The sequence below is a fragment of the Vidua chalybeata genome, chromosome 9 (genome assembly GCF_026979565.1).
Source record: "Vidua chalybeata isolate OUT-0048 chromosome 9, bVidCha1 merged haplotype, whole genome shotgun sequence".
Lineage (NCBI taxonomy): Eukaryota > Metazoa > Chordata > Aves > Passeriformes > Viduidae > Vidua > Vidua chalybeata.
The window spans coordinates 19,018,566-19,046,548 of record NC_071538.1 but is presented as its reverse complement, the minus strand read 5'-3'; the positions used below and the strand labels follow the sequence as shown (position 1 = coordinate 19,046,548).

Here is a 27,983-nt window from a genome sequence, read left to right as displayed (position 1 = left end):
ATGGCCGACCCGCTCCGCAGGACGCTCTCCAAGTTGCGGGGCAGAAGGTCCCAGCGAGGCGCGGCGGCGGGCGCCGGACATCGCCACGGCGGGGTCTGCGCCCCGCAGGGTAAGTGTTCGCCTGGCTCGGCCGCGAGCGGCCCGCGGCCGCTCCTCCACCTGCCGGCCAGCGCCGGGCGGGGGCTCCCGCGGCGCCGGGATGCTCCGTGCCCGCTGCCCGGAGCGCCGCGCCGGGGCCGGGCGGGAGCTCGGGTCTCGGATCAGTCTTCAGCGGCAGCGTGCCATCGGTACCTGCGCTTCTTCTGGGAGCCGGAGTTCCTCGTGAAAGCGAGAGCTTCTGCGGCTTAGACCCGCGCTGTGTGCGCGTCCCTGCTCGTTGTCTTGTCTCCCACAACATCTGTTTGTCACTCCTCGGCTGCTGTTTGCCCGCTGGGGTTGGCTGGTTTGTTCGCTTTTTAAAGATGCACTCGAAATCTTACAGATCAATTTTCAGTTTTGTCGTTGTCCCATTTGAATATATAGTAGTTGTATCTTATACTTTTGTTAGGAAACTTAGTGAAAGAGAACGTGTTTAAATATCAGCCAGAAGAACTGAGAGTTGTTTGATCCTTATATGGAGAGGCTGGATAAAGTTGTTCCCTGCTTCCATGCAATCTGCAAAGCAAGGCATGGTATCGTGGTGAAGTATTTTCTGTGCCCACGGAGTTGGCAGGAGGTCAGTTTTGCAGTTGAGTTGAAACATTGAAGCTTTGATTTCTGAGCGTACACGTGTTGTTACTATTATGGCTTAACTTGAAATACTGATTTATTTTTTTGTCTGTGGAGTGAAAGGTGAAGGAATACCTGACCTTTTTTTTTTTTTTCTTGAACATCGTATTGAAGCCTTTTAAAAAGGAACTGTTGTCATGTTTGGTATTTGTGTGGAGACAAGGTCTTAACTATATTAAATATATATGTGAAAATGCTAATAGTAGGCAACATTCTTCTGAATGAAGCATTGCTCTAGAACAAAAAGTATGTTCCTGACCTGTATGTTTCTCAGAACTTTATTTAAAATTTACTCACTCCTGTAACAGCTAACAACATTGGAAACTAGCTCTGTGATATTGACCCACTGGTTGTGCAGATACTTGCATGTGAACCAGTTTGTTACTAAAATAAACACAGGCATAAGGGCTTTCAGGATCAGGGCCAAGTTCGAATAAAGGGGGAACAGTGCTTGCAAATACTGCTAGCAATTGCAGAAACTGCAGTTGGGAGATGTATGTGGAAGTGTGTAATTTGGATGAGTTTCAGAGAGCATTTCCAATCGATGACCTCTGGCAGCATGTGGCTGATGAGAGCTGGGATCATCCCGAGTCCTGCGGAAGGTGGAAGGTGGCGTGTCCCTTCGGACAGCCTTGGTGGAGGAGGCTGGAGGCTCGTGCTTATTGATGGTTCTGCACTAAGCTTTTGCAGATGGCTCGTTATGGAGATACCTGGGTGGACGTTGAGGTTTTCTGCTGCTAGGACTGAAGGGCAGCCTGAGGCTCACACCAGATGTGTCGCTGGGTGTGTGCTTAGCACACTGTACTGCTTAGGAGCTATTGTTTTGGGAATTGCAGGCTGTCCTAACCAGTGCGGAAGGACCCGTGTTTCTACAGCAAAGCAGGAAGTAGCAGATATTTTTGTTTGTGGAAATACAGCTCTCGGATGCTCCATCTATTTATGTCATCCTTGGAATGAAGCAAGGACTTTGGGATAGCTGCCACTGGTAGGAGGATGCCTACCCGAGAAGTCCCTGACCCAAATAGGCTTCTTGGAAGCATAGGCATAGCCCTATGCCCATTGCAGATTAGTTTCCTTTTGGTTAGTTCTTACTTGAAATTGTAGTGTGACAGTGTGTAAGGAGGAACCAATACAACGGCAGGCTTCCATTTCCAGGCTGTGGGTGAGGGAAGGAATATGATTGCTGCCAAATCACTGAAATTTTGACAAGAGATCTTCATTCACATTTTCCTCAGATTCTGTTGCCTACTGATTTAGGCCCCAGTATAGCAAAGCACTTCAGTGGAGGTGTGCAAAGGCTTCAAAAGGAGCATGAGTAATTTTGTTAATTCTTTGAAACAAGTTAATTCTTCAAATCACAAACAGTGATAATACTGGAGTTTAGCTGAACAAGCAAACTATGCTTTTGAAAAATCACCAAATGATGAATCTTTCATCAAATAAAATGGTGGTGTTTCAGATCTTATCAAGGATCTCTTCTGTCATTAAAGTACAAACCTAAAAAGAGGGTCAAAGGGAAGGTGTTCAAATGAGTCTTTTTCATGTCTCCCTTTCTACAGCAAACTTGGCTGGATTTATGGAGCTGCTCCTGAGTCCTCCAGAGAGGTGTCCATATTTTTAAATCCATTATTGGTGTGAAAATAATTCTTTGCTAAGGATAATGTTCAAGCAGTAACGAATAGCTACTTCCATCTGGAATTTCCAGTTGCAGAGGGCTTCATGTGAAAAGAGGTTGTCTGTTTGATGTGACCCCAGTTATCCCCGTTCAGCCTCAATGGCTGAGCGAGCCCAATGTGGGTTGTCCTTGCTGTGCAGAGCAGCATGAGGGTTGCCTGACCTGCTCCCTGATTTTAATTTGGATGTATGTGCAGCTTTTCTTCCAGTCCTAGTGCAGGGGTTGCAGCTCCTCGATGTGCTGCAGCCAGGGGAGCATGGCACTGCTGCTGAGTGGAGCTTGGCTGTACTGACAGGGGCTCAAGTGTGAGTGGCACTTCCCATGGACAATTTAATGTTTGTCTGTTGCTTCAGTGAAACTCTCGAGTTTTGGGAACAGTCAGTGGAATTTGTTTTCTTCTTGCATGAAATTTTTGTTGTTTAAAAACTTCTCTACATTTCTTCTTTTACCTTCCTTTCTTTCATGATGATGTGTTTTGTTTTATTCCCCTCAAGTCAGGGGATGCTTCTCTCTTAATTGCAGGATAAAGCTGGTTAGGACAGTCCTTTCTGGAGGTTCTTGTGCAAGACATATCGTCACCTTTATTTATATAGAAATCTAGAAATGAATATATTTGGGGGTTTTGTAGCCATTTAAGCAGTACATTGGGACTGTTTCTTCATTGGCATAACTAAACTGGAGGAGTACTGTGTAGTAACTTTTCCAACCGATTGCACCTGAACTTGGCAGAAAAAAGCAGCCATTTCTGTGGAAGTATGCATGACCTTTCAGCAGAGTTATCTCATTGCCATTGATCTAAATTACGTGGTGTTAAAAATACAGCCAAACAAGCCTGGCTCTTTATTAGCTGTGTGCACATTCTGCTTTGACAGACTGAAATCTAATTTTGTGGTCATATCACCTTATCTTTTGTCCTTTTGGATGAGGTCTGATGCAAGCGTTATACGACAGCAAACGTGTTCATCTGTCAAAAGCAAAATGATATTCTAAAATTTGTCTTTCCCTCTCTTTTTGCCTTCCTTTCTGGGAACAGATTTCATAGAAAATGTTTACATAGCTTCGAGAAGCAGGAAGGAGCCCGAGTGCCCCCAGGCCAGCGAGGTGGCCGAGCACAGGCCGCAGGTGAACAGCATCACCGTTTCCAAGAAACGCAGCTGGCTGCAGCAGAGCACCCACCGGCGGCCCCCTCCTCCTCTGGAAGAAGAAAATGCCTGTAAGGAAGTGCACGGGGCCGTTACCCCGGTACCCAGATCTCCCGTCCCGCTGCCTGAGCCCGCAGTGCCGTGGGCTCCCTCCGCGTCGGCCGCGGGGCGGGAGCGCCCGGCGCGGAGCTGCGCCCCGCCGAGCCCGGCCGCGCTGAGGAGCGCGGCCTCGGACTGCGGCGAGGACGGCGACGCGGATGATGAAGGGGAAATATGGTACAACCCCATCCCTGAAGATGACGAGCCCGACTTGCCCGGGGTCCACCCTTCTGCTGTGAATAGCCTTGTTGCTGTGGGCTCCCCGTCAGTTTGGTACAAAGCCCACCCCGGGGGTGACTCTGGGATGGCCGCGAGTCCCCAGGAGGGTGCCACACGCTCCGTGGAGAGCACGGGGAGCAGCTGGACGGCACAGCCCGGTGAGGGGAGCCAGGCGGATGCCGCGCAGCCCGGGGAGCACCCGCAGCAGCCCCTGCCGAAGTTTGCCTGCCAAGCTCCCGGTGTGCCTACAGCAGAGGACAATCCTGCCTTCAAGTGTCCTTCCACAGGTAAGAGTGTTCAGGAACATAAGTGTTTGGACCTCTCTTGTATTTTAGAGCAATAATAAACCTTTCTTATGTCTCTTTTCTCTTTTTCCATCTCTTATGTTATCAAGTAAACTTTTGGTGGAAATGCATGTCAAGTGCATTGAAAATGACTCAGGTTGTGAGACTGATGCCTGCTAAGTGCAGAGGTGCACAGTTTTTTCTCAGTCAGTTTGTTCGTGGCATGTCCAGGTGTGGTTAGCCTGTGTTCTTGCTGGCCCCCACCTCACTGAAGACAAAGGTTTTACAAAACGAGCTTGCTGAAGCCTGGTAATGTGAGGACACACTGGGTTTCCTTTGTCAGCTGGTGTCTAGCCCTGGCCTTGGATTGCTGCCTCAAAGCTACTTAATGTCTGCAGAAGTTTCTTTAACTTGCTGTCTGGGACTTTTTAATAAAGACTTTTTGGTAGACCATATAAATGCTATTCATCACGTCGCTTTCTGTAATTACTGTCTTGTTGACTGTCTCAGGCTAATCTAATAGACTGGAGAAGAGTGGTTTTCACTTTCAGAAGCCAGCCTCTTTGTTCCTTGTTATCTTTGGCTGAGTGTTTGATAGTCTCGTTTCCATAATTCCATTAGTGTGTGAATTCAGTAGCATATTAAGGATTTTTCCCAGTCTGTTAAAAAACCCCAAACAAATATAAAACCACACCAAACAAAAGTAAGCAGAAAAAACTCTCCCAACCCTTTCCAAAAAGGTATTACTTTTAATTACTTACATGCCTCGTATTATCTCGACCTTAACTCTAGGTGTCCTGTTCAAAGTTAGAAACAGCATAAAGTTCAGGAGAGAGGGAATTCCAGGTTCCTTTCTTTGGAGAAAGGTTACACTTCACACTGATATGTAAGAGCTTGTACTTCTGCCTGGTTCATCAGAAAGTACCTGAAACACTGGTGTGGGAGCCCAGGTGTGCATCGCCTTCTGGAGGGGTTTCTTTTTGGGTTGTCCCCATCCAGCATCACCATCCTGGCAGTCTCTGGCCTCCTGTCCCTGTGTGCTGGGAGCTGCTGTGCCTGGATTCCTGGTGTAGAGATACTACTTCTGGGAATAGGCTTTGTTTTCAAAGGCACCAGAGCAACTGCTGTAAACAGCAGAAGAAAAAACTCTTGGTCTTCTGGGGGCTCACATTTTGTTCTTTTCATGGAAATGCTGTAGATACAAGCATATTGGTAGTTGCAAAGTGTGTTAAAGTTTTTGGGCATTTATTACAAATAGCTCACTTTATAGCTGTTTTAAATACTTAGAACAGTTTTATTTGCTTGCAAGACAGATGAGATAATATGTTCTTTGGTAGATTTTTGTCGTTGTTGGGGCTCCAGATGTTTTGTAGAGGTCACTAAGTGTGGTTATTTAGGAAGGCCACATGTGTCCTGCAAACTGCTTGACCTCCATTTAGTTAGTTAATCTCTGTATACGTGGGTGACTGTTTCTTTTTTTAAAGAAGTTAGCCCCTTTCTGTAAGAAGAAAAATGTCAAACTTGTTCTTATACTGAAGATGCATTTACTTCTGAAAGCAAAGTTGTCCATTTCAAGAGTTTCCTGAAAGTGGGACAGAAATTATGATTTTCACCTGATTGTTTGTTATGCATTTAGTTAATTAATGTACTTCAAATGCAGCTCTCTTTCTACATGTGTTGGGTGGTGATCACATTGAATAGATTAATAGATGATGAAGTGGATCCCTGCTGCTTAGTAATTGGCTTTATTATGGAGAAGTGGCTTAGTTCTTTTTAATCCAGTTAAAGTATCTACAATTATTTTCAGTCAAATTTAAAATGACAGCTCATCCATATAAAATTACTACATGAAAGGCACCATGGCCAATTTCACTTTATTTGTGTTAGGACCTTGTTTGAATTATACAGCTGGTATGAAATGGATGTCTCTGTTTGTAGAGAGCTGGGTGCATTAAGCAGTAACTCCTGTCAAATAAGAAATTAAGCTTTTTGCTTACCTTTCTTATTGATGTCATATATAACATGTCAATATTGGTTAGCATTGGAGCCTAAATGTTAGATTTTGGGAAGCACAGACAGAAAAAAGTGGGGCAGTACAAAATCCAACAAAATCTATATATTTGTTTATTTTGTCATTTGCTGTTTTCTTCTTTGGACAATGGAAACAATTTTACCTTTAAAATTTTAGACATTTTTGCCTTACTTGGATTTCCAACTTTGTAGAGAGAAAATAGTAATGCCTTTTTTTTTTTTTTCTTTTTGCTTACTTTTTTGAGTCTTTATTAGACAGGAGATTTTTTTAATGAAAAGAATAAATGAAAGAATTCTGTTATTGTGGGTCTTTCCAAACAGAGCACCAAATAGATATTTCCTGTAACTGTTACCAGTACAATGGATCACAGTTGTAGAGGTGCTAATTTGTTCCATAGTCTTAATTTACACTGCTACCTCCTGGTATTAATCGGGTTGCTTTCTACAGTAAATGCCATTTATGTTAATAGGATTTGTCAGGTAATTCCTTAGTGGATAATTCTGTCCTTGCTGGCTTTAAAAAAGAAACTGATTAGAAATAAGGCACCCTTACAGCAGAGCTTGGGAAAAAATACATGTATTTTCTTTATAACCTATTATTTATATTATTTATACCTATTCAAAAGGTAGGGGTAAGAAGGTAACTTGGTTCCAAGTTAATAATGTAGAAACAGCCCAGATTAGGGTCTTAGGTCTGTGGGAGAAGAATTTAAGTGGAAAGAACCCTGGAGGCTGTTTTTAATTATGTGTCTCCTTGCACAGACAAAATGGTTATGATTGAAAAATATAATTTTTTTGTTATAAATGCAATATGAGAAATTCTTTTCACTGTAAAATGTTGAAGTAAATTTTCTTTATAACTCTTTAGGACTGAGCTCTTAACTGTGTGTTTTATAGATGTGTGTATCACCTGCAAATAGTTGAAGAAAAGCATCCCTTTGTAATGTTGGCTCCTGAGACAGATGTACACCATGGAGCTCTGAATAGTGCCTTCTGAAGAATTTGCAATATTTTTGCTTTTGGGGAGGATAACTGTTGGTATTAGTGCCTACCTAATGAGTGGAATCATCTCATGTATCTGTATCTGAGAGACATCCTGGTAGGACCAGTGCATTGAAGGTTGCCAGGATCTGGACTGTGCTTTTGCTACTAAAAATGTACTTGAGGTAGCTGTCTGGGTGGAAAATCCTGGTAAGAATCACTGTAAACAATTTCTTTCCAGTGTTATGGCAAGTGAAGATGGATCCCATATTCCCACTTAACCCTGATATGTGCCAACTGGAACTTGGCTTAATTCCTATTAAAACTACAGGGCTCTTTCTCCACTTAGGCTGTGACCATTATCCTGGTTTCCAAAGTACATTTTGGGGCCAGTGTATGCAAATATTTTGCATGCTTACATGTTGCAGGCAAGCTTCCAGCAATATACGTAGAGTATACTGAGCAGCAAATGCTATCTACACCTTTCCTTCCACATGTTACAAGTATTATTTTTGAAATGTAATTTTTTTTCCCAGATGGAAGATGCTTTGTGGTTTACCTGTTTTTCAAGTGTAAGGAACTTTGGTTTCACAAGACAGAAGTGCATTGATGTGAAATACTTGCAGAATATGTGAGATACCAGAACGGTTCAGGATTTGGCAGAAAGGTCCCTCTGCTGCTTCTTTTTCCTGCAGAGGTGAAGCCAGTTTTTAGGTGGGTTTTCGGGGAGTTTGTGCACATGTTTTTGGAGGTAAAGGACTTATTCATGCATTTGTCTTGGATTCATGGGGTGACAATGCCATGAAGACCTGCTGGTGAGAGAAACAGCAGGATGTAGCACTGTGGAGTGGGAGCAGTTCCATCAAAATAGTTATTGCCTTTTTTCAATTTCTGATTTGTCCTGAGTAACTGTTTACATCCTCTGATGGGGAAAACAGGGGCAGAGCTGCTTTTCATGCTGTGGAAGACACAGAGAGGAAATGTTTGTGAGAGTAGCCTGAGCAGACAGTGCTTTGCATCGCCGCGGTGCTCCGCGAGTGCCTTGGTGCAGCTCCAGCGTCTGAGCAGAGCCGGCTGTGGTTCATGTGCAGGCTCATTAATGTTTAAAATATCTGCAGCAAACTCATGCTGGTTTGGAGATGCTGAACTCTTTAAATCTGTCAGTAAAGTGCTGTTACACATGCTTGCTCCTCTCTGCAATGAGATAGCCCATGGTGGATGCTCCAAGGATCACCACCAGGATGAGAAGCAGGTACTGGTCAGCCCCTTCACCTCTCGTGCCTGAGCCTTGGGGGGGTGTGCTGTAACTACCTCCCATTTCAATTAGTGCACTATTTTAAGCAATGTATTTTCTGTCTTTTGCTCCTGTAAAGGTGATCCCTGGGTTGTTGAGTTCATCACAATTTTATCAGTATCAGTATGTGTAATAGTAATCAAAGGAAACAAACTATCTTTACAAAATTCTGAGATTTTTTTTTTTTTTTACCATTTTAATAATTTCTCCATTCCTTGACTCTGAAGCAGAATGTGAGATAGCGACTGCATTGGTCAAAGTAGTAATTTATATAGAGGTAAAAAAGACTTTTCTTTACATGTTAAATGCAGAGATTCTTCCATTCATTTAGATAAGTAATTAAGATTTTACATAGAAATAATTGCTTTTTACACAATTTTTAAAAGTGCTTTTTAGTTTTTTAATTTTCTTTTGCCCGGTTGCTGATGTAGATAGAGGTGATACTTACCTTACGTCTTAATTGAAGTTGCTTCAATTCGATATATCACGAGTTGTTCTCTCAATGACATTTACAGTTCTGCTCTGAGGTTTTATATCAGAACAGGTCTAGAAATGTGCCTGCACCTGAGAAACTTAACAGCCTTTGACATTAGTGGAGCTGATGTGCAGTTTGTCAGTTGAGGATCCAGATCAGTATCTCTAGTGGATTCTACCACAGAAAAACAGTAGCCTTCTTTCATTTGTTGTTTGCTACAAGAACAATTTTGAGATATTTGGGCTCTTCTGTTTTGATTTGCTACTTTTTCACTTTTAATACATTAACTCAACATTTCCATTAGGTGTGAGAGTTGCTGTTTGATACTTCAATAGCTTGGTGTACTAAGCAACTGATAGCTTTCTGACTGACTTATTCACCTCAACTTGTTGCCCAAAAATAAATTGTAGGTTTTTTGAGTAACTTTAAAATAACTCAGAAACCCTGTGTTAAGCAATGGGGGTTGTGACATATATAACAGGGTAGTCAAATGTGCCTGTAAAACAGCATGTGTTGCTGGCAGTGTGTGTGACAGTGATAAATGTGCCCAAGCACATATAAACAGCATTAAACAGGGTCAGACAAACATGTTTACTGTGCTAAATCACTGCATATGTCTGGCAGGGGCTGTGTTGTAAGTGCTTGAGTCTCAGCCCTCTCTTCCCTTGGGGCAGTGTTGTGTAGGGCTAGGTCTGCTCGACTGAGGGGGCACTAGTGACTGTCCTGTGGACACCTGGGTGGATGGGCTGGCAGAGGGGCCTGGCTTGTGAAGCACTCTGGGCTCTTCATGTTTCTGTGGCCATGGAAAGGCTTTATGCTTTCACACAGCCACACTGCTGAGCAAAGTAAAGGTGGCTTTATACTCAAGCTGAACCCACAGCTGATGTTACACACAGTTACTTGGGGTGTCAGTTCATTTTGACTTGGATTGCATTGTCCTCCAAAAGCTTTTTTTTTTTTTCCCTGTATTCATACTGCTGAAGTGTCAGAAGGCAGAAGGTAACTGTATTAAAGCCAGTATAATAGAGCAGCCCAGGCTGGAGAGGGCATCAGATGATCATCTGGCTCACCCTTCAGTGGAACAAGGAGCCTAAATGAGACCACCTACCCCCACCCCACCCCCTGCCAGCAGTGCACTTGCAGCTTGGAAACCTGCAGTGGTGAAGACTCTACTATGTCCCTGGTTGTTTCCCGGGATTGATTGTTCTCACTCTAAATGAGAAATGTTACATTCACAGACAAATGGTCAGCTGCGTATGTAAAACTGACCATCCCCATGCTGTTCTGGTCCAACAGGTGCCTCTTATGTTTTGTCTTCTCCTATCACCCTTCTGTAAGGATATTTTTAATGTCTAACTGCTGTTTGCAGCACAATCTTGTAACTTGCTTGAGAAAAGAGGTGCAAGTCAGTTTTGTTGTCACCCTTGTGAGAAAGGTGTGTCAGATGGGTAGGCTGGGAAGTGAAGTGTTACTGGATTGTGCTACGACTCCTCCTGCAGCTTGTTCAGAGTTGTCATGTAGACTCTTTTAAAATTGCGTGCATACCTCAGCACATTGCTGGCTTTAGTGGAACAACATGTGGCTCAGTGCTGATGGGAATACCATCCTGCATAATACTCGACTGTTAAGTTTCCTCCAGCCACATACTTCACTTTAACTGTTTGGTGCTGAACGCAGCAGAAGTTGGGCACATAAAAGTCATAGTGTTAGATTGACTCTTTGGTTTTAATGAGTTAGGGGGGGAAGTTTAATTTGCTGGCCTGCTTTTCCAAGCCTGTGCCAGAGCGTTTTGACAGAAAGGGGAGATTAATGTTAGAGGCTGCAGTGTGGCAGTGATTGCTATAGAGCGCTCCACGCCAGCCCACCAGTGGGACCGTGCGGTGATTTGCAGTACAAGGGAAGGCTTTGTCTGCCTTTATCAAACACATTTCTAACTAGCTGCTTGCCAAAAAAGCACAGCAGGCGTGCTAGAAATAGCCCTTCCCCTGCAAGGGAACTGCTTCCATGAGATGCAGGATTAAATGAATTTTCTTCTATTTCTCTGGAAAACACATTCTATGCATTATTCTTCGTCACTGAAACTTGCTTTTATAAAGATACTCTTTTAAGCAACTGTCTTCAAAAGCTACTTAATCCAAACTTCTATTGAGACTAGAACTAGGGTTTTTCTTGGAAGGGGGCAAGGGAACCAAAACCACAGCAGATGACTTTGGTCAAAGACCAGATTGCCTGATTTAGCTGTTAAGGCTTGGTGAAGTATAAAAAGTACATTACAGTCCAATGGTGAAAATTAATTTGAATGCACAAAGCACTTGTGAGAATCATTTGCTGTGGACTGGAAGAGATTAGTTTAGAATTAAAGTAGTAAGTCCTTGGCAAATCCGAAGTAGAAACCCCTTTAAAGTATGGTTTACTGAGCATCTTGGGAAAACAACACTTCTTTTTTTATATATGCTGTATAGAGTCTCCTTTTCCATGGCTAGCAAAGGGGAATGATGGATGGATAAAGGTGTTTGAGTTTCTGTGAGCTGCCTGGGCTAATTGCTTCACACAGGGTTGGTGTGTTTAGGGGCTCTGTAGAACCCCAGCCTGCACAGGCAAGGCTATCCAGTCCTCTTGGGAGCTGCTGACATTTGAAAATGGTGATGGGGATGGCTGTTGCTAGCAAGAGGCGCTCTTTGTTTCTTAAGGGGAGGAAAAGTGACTCTTAAGTGAAAGTAATCATATAATTTTATTAATATCTATAGTTCTGGCCTCAGCTTCCCTCCTGCATGGTTTCTTAGGTAAATTGATTGATTTTCTTACAGTTATTACTGCCTCATGCTGGTAAAAGTGAGAATGACTTGAGCAAAACTTGGTATTTGCATTTCCTTGAGTATGAGAGCATGAGGTGAGCCACAGGTTCCTGTCTGTGTGCAGTACTGGCTTATGTCTAATTGTGTTCCTTAATCAGCTGTTCTTTACTGCTGAATTGAGGAAGTGTTGTTGGTTTGGTTTTTTTCTTTTGCTCTTTTTAGCATCAGTGCTTGCTGTTTTGGTTTTTTTTTTCTTTTTGGTACCTTGAAAGGGGGGTGATTTCCTGTGAGGATGTCACTTGGGAGCTGTCTAATTTTAAACTCTCTTGTGGGATGGTTGTGCCAGGAAACATGGAAGGTTACTGGCAGGCAGTGAAATGAGGCAGTGCAGGATGCAGCTTTTGGAAGGAGTAAATCTTACATCATGCTGTAGAAAGGAGAAGCTAAGAGAAATGAAAGAAAAGGTGTGAGACTGCCTGCATCTACACAGGAGTGATTTATGGCTCTTTGAGGTGATAGAGGGACACAAAGAGCCATATTCTTTACTAGAGACAATCTTTCCTCTAGACATGAGCAGTGGCAATGCTGATGTGTTGGCTGTGTAGCTGTGTACCCTTGCTCTGTAGACAAGGGTGCCTTTGCCATATTTCCAGGATTTTTTCAGTAAGTCTGGTTTCCTTGCACTTGTGCCCCAGGAGTGCAGCCATGTGTGCTTGTGGTGCAGCACAAATGGGTCGAGCTGAATGCAGCGGGTGCAATTGCTCATTTGTTTATATGTAGTTTCTGGCCCTTTCATCTCCATAAAGCAGAACAAATCTGGTCTTGACAATGAATTGCCAAGTTTGGCTGAACGAGTCAGCAGAGCACAGCTTTCTGAGCACTTGTGAACATCTGACTGAATGAGTGATGGTTGTCTGAATGAATTGTACTTATCAGGTTATGAAAAATCGTACATGCTTTCCCCGAGTTCAAGATTTATTTTTTCATTGCTGAGAATTGCAGTTTGAAAATGATTATTCCTTCTCTTTTCTTCTAAAGGGTTTGGAGCTGCTGTTGCACGCAAGCCTGATATACCCTCCACAGAGGTTTCTCCTCCAAGTCCCAGTCCCCTGAAAAAAAGCGGATCAATCAACTGGCCTTTCCCTGATAGAATTAAGTCTCCCAGGACCGTGAGGAAGCTTTCCATGAAAATGAAAAAGCTGCCAGAGCTGAGCAGAAAGCTGAGTGTGAAGGGAAGTTCAAGCCATAGTAGTTCAGATAATCCTCCTTCCCTGCTGAAAAGCTGCCGGGATACAAGCCATACAGTGTCTTTGCCTTCTTCTGGAAACTCAACCACAGCTGCCAGCAGGAATGTGATAAGCCGTTACCATCTTGACAGCAGTGTGTCCTCACAACACACCTACAAAAAGAAGAGCTCAAGGAGTTCCAAATCCTTCAATAAAGGTGGTTACCTCAGTGATGGTGACTCTCCTGAGCTTTTAACAAAATCAGGTAAACACAGAGATGAAACCAAGTGTGGGAAAGGAAAGGAGAGCCTTCCAAGTAACAGTGGTAAACCTGAAATAGATATTGATGCCTTCAGACACTACAACTTTTCTGATCAACCCAAGTGCTCTCAGTACATCTCTGGACTCATGAGCATTCACTTTTATGGTGCTGAAGACTTAAAGCCACCACGAATAGACTCAAAAGATGTCTTTTGTGCAATACAGGTTGACTCAGTAAACAAAGCAAGGACTGCCCTGCTCACATGTAGGACAACGTTTCTTGACATGGACCACACATTCAACATAGAAATCGAAAATGCTCAGCACTTAAAGCTGGTGGTGTTCAGCTGGGAACCCACCCCACGGAAAAACAGAGTGTGTTGTCATGGAACTGTGGCTCTTCCCACTCTCTTTCGGGTCACCAAAACACATCAACTGGCTGTCAAACTAGAGCCCAGGGGACTTATTTATGTCAAGTTGTCACTCATGGAGCAGTGGGAGAACTCTCTCGATGGCCTTGACACAGACCGTGAGCCTGTGATGTTTGGGGTGGACGCTCGGAAAGTTGTAGAGAAGGAAAATGCAGGCTTGATGGTGCCGCTTTTGTTGCAGAAATGCATTCTGGAGATTGAAAAGAGAGGCTGTCAGGTACTGTGCATATTTTAATCTCTTTTGTCAATATTTCTGTGTTGAGATAACTGTTGTTGCAGTGTAAATAGTGAGTGGAAGTGGGGGAAATTAAAAACATCTTTACAAGTCAAGTTTTTTTCCTTTGCTGCTTGTGTGTGGTGAACGCTGGCTATTGTAATGTGGGGAGAATAACAGGGCTGTGTGCAATCGTTGCTTCCAGCTTGGCCTTTGTAGAGGAGAAGTACACTTGCTCACAGGAGCTGCTCCCAGCAGAGCTTTAGGAGTGGGGATAGTGAAACAAACCTGCAGCTCCCAGTGTGTAGAGTCACCATCAGAAAGCAGAGATCAGCTGAGAACTTGAGAATGTTTGCCCCCTGAGACGTGGGTCAGTCTGGATGGACACACATCTAAATGTGAAAATGGTGTGGTTCACTGCTTGCTCAAACCCAAAGCTGAGACACTCTGTGCAGTGACACAGTGAGCCCATCTTTTGGTGCAATCTGAAGCCAGCGTGACTGAGACCCATCTCTGTCATCACTTTGTACACAGCCTTAGGATGAGTCCTTGAGGGGCTGAATTAGTTCTTTCCCCGCACCACCGCTCCTTGTCTTTCTTCAGATTGTTCTCAAAATTTGGAGTGCTGCAAAGCAGAAGTGCCCAGTGTCTTTTTTTTTCCCCTCCCATTATTGGTTGATGTAATCTAATGAACAAAAAATATGTATAAGAAATGAGGTATGGAAACAAATCACTGGTTATGGGTGCTAGACAAGAGGTCTATTAAGAAGGGCTATGCACAGTCCTAAGTTCAGATGTTCCCCTTGGCAATTAATTTCAAACTGGTGGGAGGACTCTTGCCTGCTGTTCCACAGCATACGTGAGCCCTCCTTGTCTTTTGCACCTGTTCTCACTCAGGTGAAATTGAGAAGTAGTCACACCTACCAGTGTTACTATTTTAAATTGCTGACAGGTTGGATATGCTTGCAGGTGTGATGAGATTAGCTCTGCTGTTTATAACCCAGGTCATGAACTACAGAGGGAAATGGAACTTCTATGTGGCTCTTGTGCCAAAAGTCACAGCTGGTATTAACTGTCTGATTTTTCTTGTGGATACTTCTCCTAACATCCAAATCACTGGAAAAGAGAAGTTTTATTCTTTCTAGTATATGTGTCCTATGGTTTCAGCACTTTAATATGGGCTTATTAGCACCTAGTCATGCAAATGATATTGGGTAATCAAGGCAAGACTGCTAAGAAGCAATTGGGTTATCTGAATGTACCTGATGCTTTTGAGCATGAAATCTATTTTTGTATTTGCAAGAGAGAACCAAAACTGCAAAATATACTGTTAACTTCTTCTTTTAACCACGTGCTTGTCTGATGTTTTTGACTTTCCTATAGACTGCAAATACTGTCATGGTGCATAATCTCCACCTGAATTTCAGGTGTGGCATTAGGAAAACTTAAAAGTTTAAAAGAAATTAGGCATCTACTAGATCATATTCAGTCTTGAGAAGGGGGGGAGTATAAATTCCATTGGGTAACTTTCCGTTTATTTAAGCAGGAATTAATATACGACCAGAAAAATACTTTTGCTTGCATACCTTTATTCTTATGGTCTTAAGACAGCACAGATGGAGTTCTTTTGTTTTGGATAATTTTTTGTCTTCAGTCCGTGGTAGTTTTGAATTAATCTTTCACTGCTCAGTATACCTGCTGAAAATGCTAATTAAAAAAAAAATAATATTTCTAAGAATTAGTTTTGTAAGATCATAGTAGTACTTTGCAAAAATGATGCTGATGAAAATGAAAAATAGTGGTATAATGGAAAATTTCAATACATGAAAGCACATGATTTAACTGGCAATTTAGTTCAAGAATGGTGTGGGTTTCACTCCTATCACCTTAAGTATGCTAAATAATAGCTGTTTTGCAGAAAACTTTCAATATAATTTGAAACACATGGAAGCCAGCATCTTGCCAACTTTAGAACAACATATTTATAGGTATAATAATGGAGTAGTCATAATTTTCTTGAAACTCTGGTTAAGGATATAAAAATAAATTTTTATTATTTTACTATATAATGTAATACTGTATGAAAATGCTTTCACCTATTTTGGGTTTGTGTTGGTTTATTAATTGGTTTGTAACTTTCCTCATTTTTAGTATGGAGTCAGTTGTATGACTTCTTCTGCTAATGATTAATGACTCTATTTGTACTGCAATTTTGCTTACATAAAGCTCTAAACACTTTTCACTTCTTTCTGCTGAAGTTTGAACTCTATTTTGTATAATTAAACAATTATGCCAGGAAAAATAATGATGATCCGAGTAAGTAGGGTGAGAAGCAAATACTTCTTTAATCTGTATTTCTTTCCTGATTCTGCATAAAAGCAAAACATTAAGCAGTTCCAATTTAGAACTTGTGTTATGTCAATAAAACACTGCTCAGCACGTTGACTGGTGAGAAAACAGGGGCATCCTTCACTGCCTGCTCCCAGCCCCCGTGTCCCAGGAGGTGTCTGATCCTGTGTGGGGTGATGGTTTGCAACCTTCGGCTGTCCCGAGCTGCATTCCCAAACAGCTGCTGCTCTTGGGCTCTCTGGATGGCACAGCACACCCTGCAGTACCTGCTGCTGCTCTTGGGCTCTCTGGATGGCACAGCACACCCTGCAGTACCTGCTGCTGCTCTTGGGCTCTCTGGATGGCACAGCACACCCTGCAGTACCTGCTGCTCTTGGGCTCTCTGGATGGCACAGCACACCCTGCAGAACCTGCTGCTGCTGCTGTCAGGCTCTCTGGATGGCACAGCACACGCTGCAATCACGGGTCCCTGGGCAGGCAGTGCTGATGTGGGCTGTTGTTTGTGCTTGCAGGTGGTGGGGCTGTACCGGCTCTGTGGCTCGGCAGCGGTGAAGAAAGAGCTTCGAGAGGCATTTGAGAGGGACAGCAAGGCTGTTACTCTCTGTGAGAGCCAGTACCCAGATATTAATGTCATAACAGGTAATACATTTATTTGATTTTTTTCCAACAGAGTTGTGCCACGTTCCTCATGTACCTTTAAAAGGGGGGAATTGTGCTTTAAACTCTCTTTCTGTTGTAATTTTAACAAGATTTTAACTTCTGCTGAAAGCTGGGTGGGAATGAGTGCAGTTACTGTGGGGATGTGTAAGTATGATGAAGCAGCAGTGATTTTTAGGGAGGGGAGGACATGGAAGGACCTGTTTTCAGTAACTGCTCCACCAGGTACAGAGGAAAGTAGGAGTCTAAAAGGAGCTGGGGTCTTGGAGCTGGTTAAACCTCTGCCGTTGGTTTGTATTGGAGCAGATCTGGAAAAGCTTGGTTGTGATCAGGCTCCTCTGCTGTGCTGGTGGATCCTCAGCATGTGAACCAGGGCTACCTTGGATCAACTGTTTATGTTGGAGATTGCAGGAGTTATGGAAACAGATTTCCCATTAGATTGTGCAGGCTAGTTAGAGGTGCAGGAGAGTGTCTTGATTTGATCACTACTTTTTTAAAAACCTTGCTAAGCTTTCTCCTACTCCCTGGAGTGGCCCTGTACTTGGTGTCACTCAGCAAGCTCCAGGCACAGGTAAGCAGGTCCTGGGAAGCCTGTCTGCATCAGCTCCTTACATGGCTCTCTTTGCAGAAGTTGCACTGCAGAACTGAAGTAAGTTGTTGAGGTTTTTCTGGTTTGCTAAAAAATGGAACAGTTTTGTAACTATTGATACTTGATGTAAGCTAAAGTTGACCTAATTTCAGGCATCACTGAGTAAGCCAGTTGCTCTGAGAAATTGGTCAGAAGCATTCACTGCCTGTATATCAAGGAATGGAAGATGTAACAGTAGTTGGGGTATAAATTTTCTGTGCCAAAACCCTTTCTGTAATATCTGACATCCAGCTGTATAGAAGAGTTATACCCTGTTTGGAGGTTTATTTCATTTCAATGTACTGGGAATTAATTTTATTCATTACATTTTATAATGATACAACCTGTTATCAGAAGATACTACCCGATGACATTTACTGAGTTACATAAACCTCTTGGTTCAGAGTGTGCAGCCAGTCAGTTTGCCTTACTTGCCTTGGCTGATTTTGCTGTGGGGTTCAATATTGTTCACAAGTACCAGCATTCTCAGCATCAGAAACTTGTATTTATAGACTCATAGAATTATTTAGGTTGAAAAGACCTTTAAGATCATCAAGTCCAGCCATTAACCCACTAGGGTTTCACTCTTCTGTTATACAGCTTTTATAAACAAGGTGTATCGGAAAGGTAAAAAGTATAAGTGATCTTTTAAACTGGGTCATTTTCTTCTCTTTACAAATAAATTCGTGAGAAAAAGTGGTGAGAACTTCTAAGATCAGATTGTTCCATTAAATTATTGAAGTTTTATTTTCTCAATTTTTTTGTTATCAACTCAAATGGTGGTAAAACCCCTCTGTTGCTTTCTGCCAGCAGCAAAAGCTCTGTGATACTGACTTGTAAACAGATAAATGGCAAACTGCAATTTGGTTAATGTACACTTTGGGGTACTGAAAAACTTTGTTGTTACTTTTTCTAATTTTAGATACTGAAAATGGCATTGCACTTCCATGCTACAAGTAATCATTAAAATAAAACAGTATTTGTAGAAATTGTTCAGGAGTATCATGGGGAAATGGTGTAGGAATTTAATACTTACCTGTATACAACAGATCCTGGAACATTTCCTAAGCATTTTGATTCTTCTGAGTATGTTGTGCACTCAGAACCAACTAGAACTGGCTGAAGCCCAAGTGTGAACTGCAGGAGAGCTCAGTGCTACTGCAAAGCTCTGAAAGGGCAGCAACACAGTCTGGCTGACCTGTCCCTCGTGAGTTTGTGCTGTGGTGGTGAAATTGTAAAATTGAAGTACACTTTTCCATATGCATTCCTGCAAGCCTTGCTGCTGGTGGTGATCTTTTGGTGACCATGCAGGTGTGCCTTGGTGGTGGTACTACTTTGCATCCAGAGTTTGTATTGCAAGAGTGAAAAGACTACATCTTTGTTTTCTGCCTTACAGAAAGTCTATTGGGTGTCCTTTAGTTTGCATTCTACTGCAAGACTTTACTTACATGCTGCTTTCCTTACAAGGGAAAAAGAGTTTTAAGGAATTACGTTGAAAAGCAGATTCTTTTCCCTGGTAGCCCTGCAGCTGTGCAAGTGCCTGCAGTGCCTGTGTCAGCATTGTGCTGCAGGGACTGACTGCAGGGGCTGGGGAGCAGGGAGGGAAGGGCTGTTGGCATCTGTAGCTTCCACTGACCAATTGCAGCCACTCCAATTACTGGAAGCTGCCTGCTGTGGATTGACAGGGGAAACTACAGTTTTTGTGGACAGCTGAGTTAGCCACTGTGCCTAGTGCTAGGAATAAAAGAGCCCACAAAACTTACTGCATGTGCTTAGGGAGTTGGGTTGAGAGGGAATGTTTCCCCTGATTGCTTAATGCTGAGGCTGATGAACATGATTCATACTTCTATCAGCCAAAACATGTGTTCCACAGAATATGAATCCTCAGCATAAATCTTGGCTGATTTGAAGAGAAGTGCTGTCTTATGTCCTTTTTGAAATTTGAGTAGCACTCCTTTCCAAAAGGATAAATAATATTTTTTTTCACAGCTCTCCAAAGACTAAAGAATGAACATTTAATAATTAAATCTTGACTGAGAAATACTCTTGGGATTGGCACAGGCTGGCACACAATGAAGTGGGCTCATGGATCAAACTGGGGCGTGTAGGCAGTTCATGGAGCTGACCTGTAGCCGTGGTGTTGCGTCGTGTCTGTTGGCATCCACGTGAATTCATATCTCTGCATAAAGCTTGCAATACTCTTAACAGTTCAGTGGGTCAGAAAAATGAGGAATTAATGAAGTGGATGGCAATTTCTGCTCTCTGTCTAAATTTGTTGTGTGTGGTTGTGTCAAGAGGAATGTGCTAGTGGGCTGGCAGCAGCAGGAAGCGTAGATTCATGGAAAAAAATAACAGCAGCCTCTTAGAGGGCTAATTTAGCTGAGTGAATGGCAAAAGGATTTAGAAAGGTCAAGGGGCATTCGTGGCTCTCAAACCATCCTGCTCTCCAGAGCTGAGCAGGAGAAAGTCCTTTGGCAGGTGGTAGTCCTGTGATTGTGGATGCTATTGCAGGAATCCTGCTAAATAATTATTAATAGACAGTTGTGAATATTTAGTATAAGCTAATTTGATTAGAACATATCATTTCCTACTGTAAGCTGGTTTTGATTTCAGTCTCTGCCTCCAGAAAAAGCACAGCTGAAACAGAGATCTTGATAGAAGTCAGCATCTCTTGCTAATGTTTTGCTTATGAAAAAAGGAAAATATCCTAGACCATGTTGTACAGCACCAGCATCTGCCACGTTTGTTTCATAAGTATTTTAACCAGCTAATCCACATAGGGAACATGAGCCTCTAAATTCTGGGAAGAAAAAATATTTGGTGGGAAGGGAGGAATATGAGTCAGTTACTAAACAAAAACTAGCCACTTCAGTGGCAAAGTACCAAAAGTACATATTCTTTTTAAGGCAAACAGAAATCCCACCAAAACAGCAGGGGAAATATTTTTTTCATGAAAAAGTGGTGGTTCTCATATTTTGTGATCCTGAGGGGATGTTTCCATTTTAAGCACAGAGTGAGCTCCTGGAGGCCATGTGGTGTCTGCAGAGATGGTTTTGCCTGCCTGCCCCATGCCTGTGCTGCAGCAGGAGGTGATTTGGCAGCTCAGGATCAGGGCACTGCTGCTTCAGGTAGTGCTGCTCCTGCAGCACAGCTTCAGTAGCTGCACTGCTGCAAGGGCTGGATTCTTTTTAAAATGAAAATATTTATACAGGTAGAATTCTGTAGCATTCTGCATGTGAAGGGCAAAATGTTAACTTCTGTTCCCTGCACTTTTTTAGAAACTACCTTGTAACAAAGCCCACACTGTACAGTTCATTTTACAGCTCCAGTACACAGACTTGAGTTGATGAAAACTGTTGCTTTGTAAATAGCACAGTATGATGGTAATTGCTGTGATGTGAGATTTTACAAAGTTGTGAGGAGGGCCTGCTAAAAAATTCTGCCTTTCCAACTTTACCTGTTTGAAGGACAGGCTGCTTTGTTAACTGCAGTACCTGCTTTTGAATAGTTTCTTTTAGTCCAGCATTTTTTCCTAACAAAGTATTTAAATGCAGTTGGGATCTAGCTACAATTAGTAGATATTTGTGGCACAGAAATCAAATTTTCTTAATGAAAACTGCTGAGAAGTAGGCTTGTTTCCTTCAATTTTTTGTTGGTTGGCAGATTGTGGTTTTGTTAGTATCCTGGATGCTCCTGGATAGCATCCTGCTATGTTCTTTCCAGAAACTGCTGTTAATATTTTGGTCTTTTAAATTATCATTCTTCCAGTCACTGAAACCCCTCTCAGAACAAAGTATCAGCCAGGTTCCTAAGCCAGCTTACAAGAACGCAAACCTCAATTCCTCTTTGGAAAGAAGAGGTGTTCATGAGGTGCTTGCCTGGTTGTTGCAGCCCCTGGAAACAGCCTCTGCCCCAGCACATCCCCAGCTGCAGAAATGCTGCAGTATTTCTCTGCAACAGGGAGGGCTTGGTGCCTGGGCACTTCAGGCAGTCCCTCCCGTGGGTGTGAATCACATCTGTCACAGCTGGAGTGCCTGCTGTGCTGGGGCTGCAGGGGCTGCTGTCTCTCTCTCATGAGGACATGTTTGCTTTGTGCTTGCCTGGGTGAGAAGACACCATGTGCTTTGCTGTACGTGCCCCTGGCTCTGGGATGTTTGCTCATCATTTTATAGCTGAAAATAAACAGAACAGAAAAACTAACTGGTAGGCTCATATAAAGAGGAGGGATCATCAAGCTGGACTTTGGTGTTTGTAGGAGCTCCTTTCCTTGGATGGAAGGTGGACTGCTCTGAGTCCTCTCCTTGCCTCCCCTCACCCTGAAGGAGGGAAGCTTGGAGAGCTGTTCAGCTGGTGCCCAGTGTCCTCACTCCTGCACATGCAACAGCCCTGTGCTCCAGCCCCTCTTTGCTGTGCCCTTCTGGTGTTGTCCTCCCATCCCTCGCTCCTGAGTGCCAGGTTTGGCACTGACTCAGAATTTTCTCGTGGAATGGGTGCAGTTGATGTGCTTTAATGCTCCCAAAAATTGCTGCAAAGTGCATCTGCTGCTTATTAAAGGCAGCTGTTGTGTCTCACTAGGTGTTCTAAAGGATTATCTGCGAGAGCTGCCCTCTCCCCTGATAACCAAGCAGCTCTACGAAGCAGTGCTGGATGCAATGGTGAAAAATCCCTTGAAAATGACAGCAAACGGTTGTGAGAATGACCCAAGTGACTCTGAGCACACAGCAGCCCTTCTGGACTGCCTGCCAGATGTTGAGAAGGTGAGTAATTGTTAGCACGTTCAAGTAAATCACAAGCTCCAGAAACTAAAGGAACATTTTCACACTGCATTTAAAATGTCTCAGAACTGTTTATCAGATCAAGTGGTTCACTTGGATTTGTGATGCTCCAGATATTTGAAAATAATTCCATGCTGCAATGAACTGGAGGGTCTGCATTGCTAGATTTGCTCTAGTTTTCATTTTATATTGTTTCTTTAAAGTGAATGAAAGGCTGTGATCTCTACTTTTACAAGATCAAATAAATGATAATTCCTGTGTGTTGTCTTGCTCCACTTCTGCGGAGCTCTCTGATCTGTGTGTTGTAATTACCTGGGCAAATCCATTCCTCTTTCTTAAGTATGTGCAATAAAGCCTTTGCTTCCCGTGCTGTGCAGTGTAAGAGGGCTGTGCACTGTTACCTGCCAAATTCCTATGTAGCACCACAAACCACAGCCCCTTCTGGGGGAGGGAGGGAGCGAGGGCCCTGCACGGTCTCTGGAATTACCTGGAAGCTCGTTCAGATGCTGACATCATGTCAAGGGTTTCTTTATTTTCTAATGTACCTGGATCATCTGTACTGCTTCTGCAGCCTCTCCTCCCTTCCTGATGTGCTGTGAGAAAACTCATCCATGTGAAACTGAGTTCAGATAAGAAACAGAGTTTTACCAGAAAGTTTGTCTTAATTGGTCTGCTCTGTCATAGTCAGATGCAGCTTTTCTAATTCAGCACTTGGATGTTCTGTTGATGGGTGTTGGCAGTAAAACCGGAGCTATCAGCCTTGATCTTTTCCCTCTAGAGCTGTGACCAGCACCACTGTTGTCTAGAGTTTGGTTTCCTGAGCAGTATTTTGTTTCTTTAGGCTACTCTGAAGATGCTGTTGGATCACCTGAAACTGGTGGCTTCTTACCATGAAGTAAATAAGATGACGTGCCAGAATTTAGCTGTGTGTTTTGGCCCTGTGTTGCTGAGCCAGAGGCAGGAGACCACCAACCATAACAACAGAGTCTTCACAGATTCAGAAGAGCTTGCTAGTGCCCTGGACTTCAAAAAACACATAGAGGTTCTTCACTACTTACTTCAGTTGTGGCCAGGTACTTTCATCTGATCAAGGAAAAAAAAGTCAAACCATTGCTGTGTGTTTGCACTGTGTGACACTGTAATTAATTCACGGGATGATTGAGCAGCATCAGAATTCTTAAAATGTGAGCTACTATGGCATCACCTATTAATCTAAAGAAATTATCAGAGTTTTATTTAGGCACTTCACTAAATGGGAAGCTTGTTGGTTTAATTGCTTTCTTACCAGATGGCAGATTTTCAGTATAATGAAAGAAATAGTGAAGACTTTACGTAAGTAAACACAGTAGAAAACACAAACCCAGTGACATTAAAGTTTCCACATCTGAATTAGAGAAGTTGGGGATTTTCTTTTCCCTGCAATCCAGCTTTGACCTGATGGGATTAATTTATTTCCACCCTTGTAATTTGGCAGAGTTGAAGGCATCCTTAGAGTAAGAGATCTGCAACTTCTACTTGTTTTTGCAGAGCTTTGCATAAAAAAAAGTGTTGCTGCTCCATCATGGGTTTGAGGTGACTGAAGATGGTGCTGCTTGCTTGTCAGCTGCAGATGGGCAGCTCCAAAGCTGCTGATCACCAAAAATGAAAAGAAGCTTTCAGTCAGATGAGTGAGTCTATGCAGGAGAAATGGGGCATGTAGGTGGAGGAAGAGGGAGACCAAGAGCTGTTTGGGCAGGAAATACTGTGCAGAAACCAATCTTGAAATCCTGGGGATGGGTTATGGCATGGCTGCTGTGGACTGCAGCTCTGCCCATTGGAGCATGTATGGCTCTAAGAGAGTAGGAATAGTGTAAGTAGTAGAGTTTTCCTTCACTGAAAAAGCTGAGTCCTATCCCATGGCTTGCAACAACTGTGTAGGATTCAAAGGGAGTCATTTGTGTTTTACCTCCCTTGTGTTAAAAGGGAGGTAAAACACAAATGCAGAGACTTGAGTTAGGTGAACACCACACAGTGTAAACAGCACACTTGGACTGAATGGAAGGATCACAGTCTGGTCCCTTATATTTAATCTTCTGTAGTTGGAGACAGCTTGATAACCAACATGTTGTGCAATACTTTGATTTCCGTATATTTCCAACTGAAAACAAATAGGCCTTGTTTGGTTAGACCGTGTAACACTGGCAAGTTATTGTTAACCCATGGCCCTTCATCTTAATGGAGCACATTCTAAACAGAAGGGGTTTTGTTATAGTAAAGGGGGGAGAAAGCAGTGAGAGTTATTGCATGTTTCTGTGCAAGACATGAAGTAAAATCCCCTGGAGAGATCTCTACTGTGGATGCAGAAGGAGAAGGATTGAGCACATTTCAGGACTGAATCTTTGTGCTTGCATGTGGGGAGTCTAACAAGGAGGGGCTCACATGAACCCCTGGTGAACTGCATGAATTTGTGTGCACTGCCTTTTCAGTGGGGAATGGGAATAGGAAGTCTCTGCTGCTCATTACAAGAAGCAGGGGTGTGTATAAAACCAGAAGTTTTGCAGCTCAGATCCTTAATAGGCCCAGGTCAGTGAACAGAGCTGTGCTGTTTGCCTTAGGCAGTGGGTCACAGTGGAGGAGCCTGTTAGTAACTTGTGCTGTGAGCACGGGTACCAGTGCCAGCAAACCCGTGTGAGCCTATGTCTGCTTGTGGCTGCACAGAAAAGTTTCTGCAAGGGAGCTTCTTCAATAGCACAGAACGTTAGGGCACAAGAGAAGCACGAGCTCGGCTCGCTGTGTTGTCAGCTTCTCTAAGCCTTTCTCAGTGCTGGTATTTTTGTTGTGTTTTAACCTCTTTTGCTGTGCCTGCTTTCTGTTACTCCTTAGCCTGAATGAAGTGTGTGAACTGAGCTGTTTGCTTTTCTTTGACCCAGAGCTGGATGGTGATTAACTCCTACAATGAATTTAATTGGTGTGCTGGGAGTTTCTGCTTTTAGAAAGGCTTCTCTGCTGCAATTTGAATCCGGCATGAATCTTCAAAATTGATATTTTGCAGTAGTTTTTCCTAATTATTTTATATCAAACAGTGGCAAAAAGCATGCAATGTGTTGGCTGTAAGATTGCATGTATTCCTGCATGCTCTTAGTGGGACATCGAGGGATGACAGTGGGCATCTGCCATGGACTTTTTTGTTGCAGCATGGATTCAGTTCTGACTGGTTTAACTTCTCTCTTCTAGTTCATCACTTGCCTGCCAAAGAACCAGCACATCTGAATGCATTTCCTGAACACTCATCCTCCCTGCATTACCTGAGGCCCAAGAGGCAGAGACCTCAGGTGCTGAATCTGAGCGGTACCGAGATGTCAGGGGTGCTCAGACCAAGGCCAGCGGGTCTAGACAGCCCTTCGAGCAACCGCTATGCTGGGGACTGGAGCAGCTGTGGGGAGAACTACTTCTTAACCCCCAGAGACTGCCTGGGTGAGGCAGACTACGATGACGTCCCTTCGGAAGACACGGAGAGCGGGGAGGACAGCAGCAAAGCCGAGGAGTTGGACGGCCCCGCGAGACGCCCGCAGCCCGGCCCTGGAGAGCACCCCTTTGGGAGCTACCTGACAGTGCAAGCTATGGACTCTGCAGTGGATCACAGAGCACACCTCAAGGACCTGCAGGAAAGTATTGATACTCTCATAGGAAACCTGGAAAGGGAACTCAATAAAAACAAACTAAATATGAGCTGTTAAATCCTGTCCTGCATGACATCTCCTTGTGCCTCCATGCCCCTTGCTGGGCTTCCCTAGCTGTGTGAGGAGTGATGGTGCCCCTGAACACCTTGTGGTAAGGCCACGGCCCACCTCGTGTTAGCACATTTGAAGCCATTCCGTAATGTTTGCGCCTTTCTGTTAGAAGGCGTTGTCCTGATTTGTGTTGGAGACAAGCTTAGACTGTGATGTGCTTCCACATCGTGGCATTTCTCCCTGAAAACACTATGCACTTAGATGGCCTGGGCAGTGCCTGATAGAAGATAAAGCAACATCTCTGCTGTCAGTGGCAGCAGAATTCCTCATTCCTGAACTCTTGGCTCCAGTACAGGTGTTCCTCTCAGAAGAGGATGAATGCTGCTTGGCCTGAGTTTTGCAGCAGGGACTTCAGATAGACTTGTTTTACTATATATGCAATGGCTGCTATGAAAAATGCTTTATATAATATTTATATATAAAGTTTTAATTGTACAAATATTAACATATTACTGTATTAACACTTTTCAGTAATTATTTAAACAAGCAAAAATAAATATTTTTCTAACCTTGTTTGTATATATCTATGTATAAATGTGCATGTGTCTGTAGCCATCTTTGAAAAGGAAAGGTCTCAGAATTATGAAATGTTTACCATTTCCAGGAAGACATGTTCAGTGATGCCAGGACAAGGTTACCCTTTGGGTAACACAGCATTTGATTTATGCAGAGAAACATGGCCAGAGGGAAGGAAGGGTGAATGATTAATGTAAATGACCTTGTGTATTGCAGGAGCAGCGGTTTGCAGGTGTTGACTATTAACTCTCTCACACACACACACCACCCTTTGTTTGGGTTTTTTTTCTTTGTTTGTTTCTTACTCCGCGGTCTTTTTCACATATAAAGAAGGTCTGGAAGGTATTTACTTTTCAAAAAACATTTTTTTGTTTTTCCTTTATAACCTCTTGCTTTGTTCATGATGTGTTGGTACGTTTTTTTCTTTCCAGAGTTTCATGTATTCTTTTTGTGGTACTCTTGGCTGCTGCTGGTAATTAGATGCATTTGAACCCTCTCTAAAGGGTTGTGGCTCTGCAGATGCAAGATATGCAAGATGCAAGTTCAACACAAAGCCAGTTACTTTACTTCTTTTTTTTTTTTTTAATTACTCTCCCAAAAATGGAAACCAGAGTTGTCACATGAGGTTGAATGGGTGGAGTGATGTTACTCCTGGGGAGTTTGGGTGGGATTGCAGTTCACTGTGACCTTATTAGATTCAGCCATCACCATCTGCTCAGAGCCTCTTTTATCTCTAGTCATTTGTGGTGAGCCATTAAACATTTCACGTTAAGGAAACACATTCTTGATTCAGGTAAAAATAGTCACCAAATTGTATACAGATGTTTTGATAGTCCTTCTAACCAAAAGGACATACAGAGTCATTCCTTGTCTTCTACAGGTCACATACACACCTCCAGGGAAGGGGGGATTTGGGCAGGTGGGGCTGAGAAGGTTTTGGTGTTTTCAGAGGTCAGTTGCTGTCAGCTGGCAGGGTAGAAATTAATTCTACATCTTTTTGGTACGATTTTTGACATCCCACCACGGCTTTCCATTCACCTTGTGGGTAAGTGCTTTTCTGCTAACCTGTATTTCCTTATACAGCTTAATTGAAAAGTTATTTATTTACAGTAGCAAGGAATTAAGAATTGCTATGGCAAACTTCACCCCTCTTTTCTAAGGAATTATTTTAGCATGGTTACAATGGGTTATTCAATCTCACTAATTTATTTTTATAAGTGTTAAAAGATGCAAAACAATTATTGCAATATAATGATATGAATGAAAATGTAAATTTAACCTGAAGCATTTATCAATAAATCGATGTATTTTTTTAAACTTTTATACCTACAGAATGTGCATACTTTTTAAACTATAAAGTTAAATTCTAAATAAAATTTGAATTAAGAACAGA

General features: G+C 42.9%; 1 protein-coding gene across 1 annotated transcript; it reads left to right on the top strand.

The window, feature by feature from the left end:
- SYDE2 (synapse defective Rho GTPase homolog 2) lies at nt 1-27,983 on the top strand. Its single transcript, XM_053950492.1, has 7 exons — nt 1-109; nt 3,477-4,190; nt 12,802-13,898; nt 16,757-16,883; nt 22,105-22,286; nt 23,146-23,377; nt 25,518-27,983. The coding sequence occupies exons 1-7, from the start codon at nt 1-3 to the stop codon at nt 26,018-26,020; spliced, it is 2,964 nt and encodes a 987-aa protein (XP_053806467.1). The 3' UTR covers nt 26,021-27,983.

Bases quoted from the DNA above. Each gene is read 5' to 3' on its own strand.
- SYDE2 (XM_053950492.1), top strand. From the start codon at position 1: ATGGCCGACCCGCTCCGCAGGACGCTCTCCAAGTTGCGGGGCAGAAGG. The intron at 110-3,476 runs GTAAGTGTTCGC...TTCTGGGAACAG, and splicing joins CGGGGTCTGCGCCCCGCAGG to ATTTCATAGAAAATGTTTAC. The intron at 23,378-25,517 runs GTACTTTCATCT...TCTCTCTTCTAG, and splicing joins CTTACTTCAGTTGTGGCCAG to TTCATCACTTGCCTGCCAAA.